Source organism: Lolium rigidum, chromosome 7 (genome assembly GCF_022539505.1).
Source record: "Lolium rigidum isolate FL_2022 chromosome 7, APGP_CSIRO_Lrig_0.1, whole genome shotgun sequence".
Taxonomy (NCBI): Eukaryota; Viridiplantae; Streptophyta; class Magnoliopsida; order Poales; family Poaceae; genus Lolium; species Lolium rigidum.
The window spans coordinates 121,918,022-121,920,625 of NC_061514.1; the positions used below are offsets into that span (position 1 = coordinate 121,918,022).

Below are 2,604 nucleotides of genomic sequence, written 5' to 3' on the forward strand. Positions count from 1 at the left end.
CTACTTTCACTGGCATAACATACCACACTTTTCAGCTGTTTACTTTTGGTAGTAGAAAAATCTTCATGACAACACACGGTTCTAGATGTTCTTATTTCGTGGTCAAATTACATCAGGGTCCGGGTCCATGGCCACATTTTGATTTTGGCCCACGGCACGTTCAACAAGAACTGACGAATCGTACTCTCAAATGAAAATGACTGATCAATGAAGTCAAGCATAGAACTTGATGGCCATGTCGTGCTTGTAGACCTGGCCGGGCCTGACGATTGACGACGGGAACTCGGGGTGGTTCACGGCGTCAGGGTACGCCTGTGTCTCCAGGCACAGCGCACCGTACTGCCCGTAAACCTTGCCGTTTTTCCCCTTCTCGTTGATGACCCAGTTGGAGGTGTAGAGCTGCACGCCGGGCTGGTTCGCCCACACCTCCATACCCCGGCCGGACTTGGGGTCCTCGACGCGCGCCACCTGCCGGAACGCGTCCTGCTCCCCGTTCACGACGAAGTTGAGGTCGTACCCGCCACCGCCGCCCGGGACGATGTCCATGTGCTCGCCGACGGGCGTCGGCTGCAGGAAGTCGTAGATGGTGCCGGCCACGGGCTCGACCTGGCCCGTCGGGATCTTGGTATCGTCGAGGGGCGTGTAGCTCGACGCGAAAATCTGGAGCTCCTGCTGGAGGACGTCGCCGCTGTCGTGGCCGGCGAGGTTCCAGTACGCGTGGTTCGCGAGGTTCACCGGCGTCGCCTTGGTCGTGGCCGTCGCGTTCATGCTGATGCTCAGTTCGTACGGGCTGGAGAGCCGGTACGTCGCGTACACGTCGAGGTCGCCAGGGAATCCTGCGTCATTCCCCATGATACGCGGAAGCAAGTGCAAGTCAGCTATACAGTACTACTGGTTGATGTTTTCTAAACAGTGGATATGCTGTCGTAAATTTGACTTCTTCAAGTTTTATATCGATCGTGTCAGTGCCATGAAGCTAAATTAATCAAAGTGCAAGGAGGCGAGAAAGTATTAGAATTTTGGCCATGTGCATCGGTTTTAATAAAGGTTACCGCGGTATTTTTTTAAGGTAAGTTGCTTTCACTTTTTCGTAGTGATAAACTGCAATCTGTTGATTCCATTTCTAAATCAGAAGGTAATATCTCTAATGCTACTAATTTTTAATTATTAAAATAATTTATACTATATTGTTGTGAATTGCTGATGTTAGCCTTCTAAAATATTTGAGATCTATTTTAATATGTCGTTATGTACGCAGTCACTTTTGGACTACATGTCCATGCATTTTAGTAAAATGATTTATTTTTATGCTATGTTTAGTAGTATTATTTAAAAAATGCTATTTGAAATATACCACGCTATTAACAAGATATAGCGTCCATAACGTTTGAAGGAGACTGTCACTATTTTATTTAGCACGCTATTTTAAACGTTAGTTTTACCTTGCTCTCCGTCGAAGCTGTGGTAGAAGAATGTGATGTACGGGGAGTCGCCGTCGCGCACGTACTCCTTCACCGTCCAAATGACCTTGCCGAAACCCCTGTGGCCGCCTAAACAAAGGAGCAACAAGATAATGTAAACTATCAGAGGAGAGCGCATCGGCGAGTCAAACCATGCATAATGCATTGGGAAAAAATAGTTGAAATATGTAGCGTACGGTGAATGGTAAACTGTGTGAGCGCATCGTGAGTCAAACCATGCGTATGCGTAGTTGAATTGAAATCTGAAGCATACCGTGGATGGAGTTGTTGCCGTCGTTCCGGAAGAGATGATAGGCTTTCCCGTCGAGCACGAAGCGGGACTTGGCGATTCTGTTGACCACGCGCCCAACCGTCGCTCCGAATGAAGCAGTGCCATTCTGATCGGAGAACGAGCACAAAACATTTTTCAGAAAATCTTTTTTGATCATGTATCATAATCAAACGCGAACCCCTTCTGGCTCGATCGCCACCAGCAAGAGCAACATTTGGTAACAGAGTTAAAGGCGTAATAGTGCAGAGGAACTCGTGATCTTACAACATATTCAGCAACGGTGTCGTACCCAAGGATGACATCGGCGACGTTTCCTTACAAAGAAAAAGGTTCAGCTCTTGAGCAGGCAGAAGAATGATCTTGTTCTGTTGGAAGCAAGAAGGAAGCGGCCATGGCCATACCTTTGCAGTCAGGGACAAAGACAGAGACGAGGGTGGCTCCCCAGTTGGTGACCTTGATGGAGAAGTCCCCCTTCTTGTTCTTGAGCTCGTAGAAACCGACCGGCTTCCGAGCAGCATCGGCGCCGACGGCCAGCGCAAGGCACACCAGCAAGGCAACAGGAAGCAGTGCCCCTCCCGCCATTGTTGGGCAGCACTACTACTAGCACTACCAACGACTGGTATGCACGTTGCGAAAAGGAGAGGACGGTCTGGCTACTCCAGCATGTAGCTAGTCGCATATGTATAGTGAGGCGATAACAGATGATGACTTGTATCATGTCAGATTCTTCTACAGGTCGTACATGAGAAAGTCAAATCTCTCCATTTGAGTTTCTCTAATCCGAACTATTCCTTTTTTTGAGATCTGAGATCCAAAATTAGTTTATGGCGGCTAACCCCAAATTGCTCGTTT

At 48.3% G+C, this 2,604-nt stretch overlaps 1 protein-coding gene across 1 annotated transcript; it reads right to left on the reverse strand.

The window, feature by feature from the left end:
• Positions 1–213: 213 nt before the first annotated feature.
• Positions 214–2,334, reverse strand: LOC124679205 (galactose mutarotase-like). Its single transcript, XM_047215005.1, has 5 exons — positions 2,154–2,334; positions 2,017–2,066; positions 1,735–1,858; positions 1,443–1,550; positions 214–836 (listed from the first exon to the last, which is right to left on the reverse strand). The coding sequence occupies exons 1-5, from the start codon at positions 2,332–2,334 to the stop codon at positions 214–216; spliced, it is 1,086 nt and encodes a 361-aa protein (XP_047070961.1).
• Positions 2,335–2,604: the final 270 nt, after the last annotated feature.

Bases quoted from the DNA above. Each gene is read 5' to 3' on its own strand.
- LOC124679205 (XM_047215005.1), bottom strand. From the start codon at position 2,334: ATGGCGGGAGGGGCACTGCTTCCTGTTGCCTTGCTGGTGTGCCTTGCG. The intron at 2,067-2,153 runs GTATGGCCATGG...TTTCTTTGTAAG, and splicing joins CTTTGTCCCTGACTGCAAAG to GAAACGTCGCCGATGTCATC. The intron at 1,859-2,016 runs GTAAGATCACGA...TTCTCCGATCAG, and splicing joins ACACCGTTGCTGAATATGTT to AATGGCACTGCTTCATTCGG.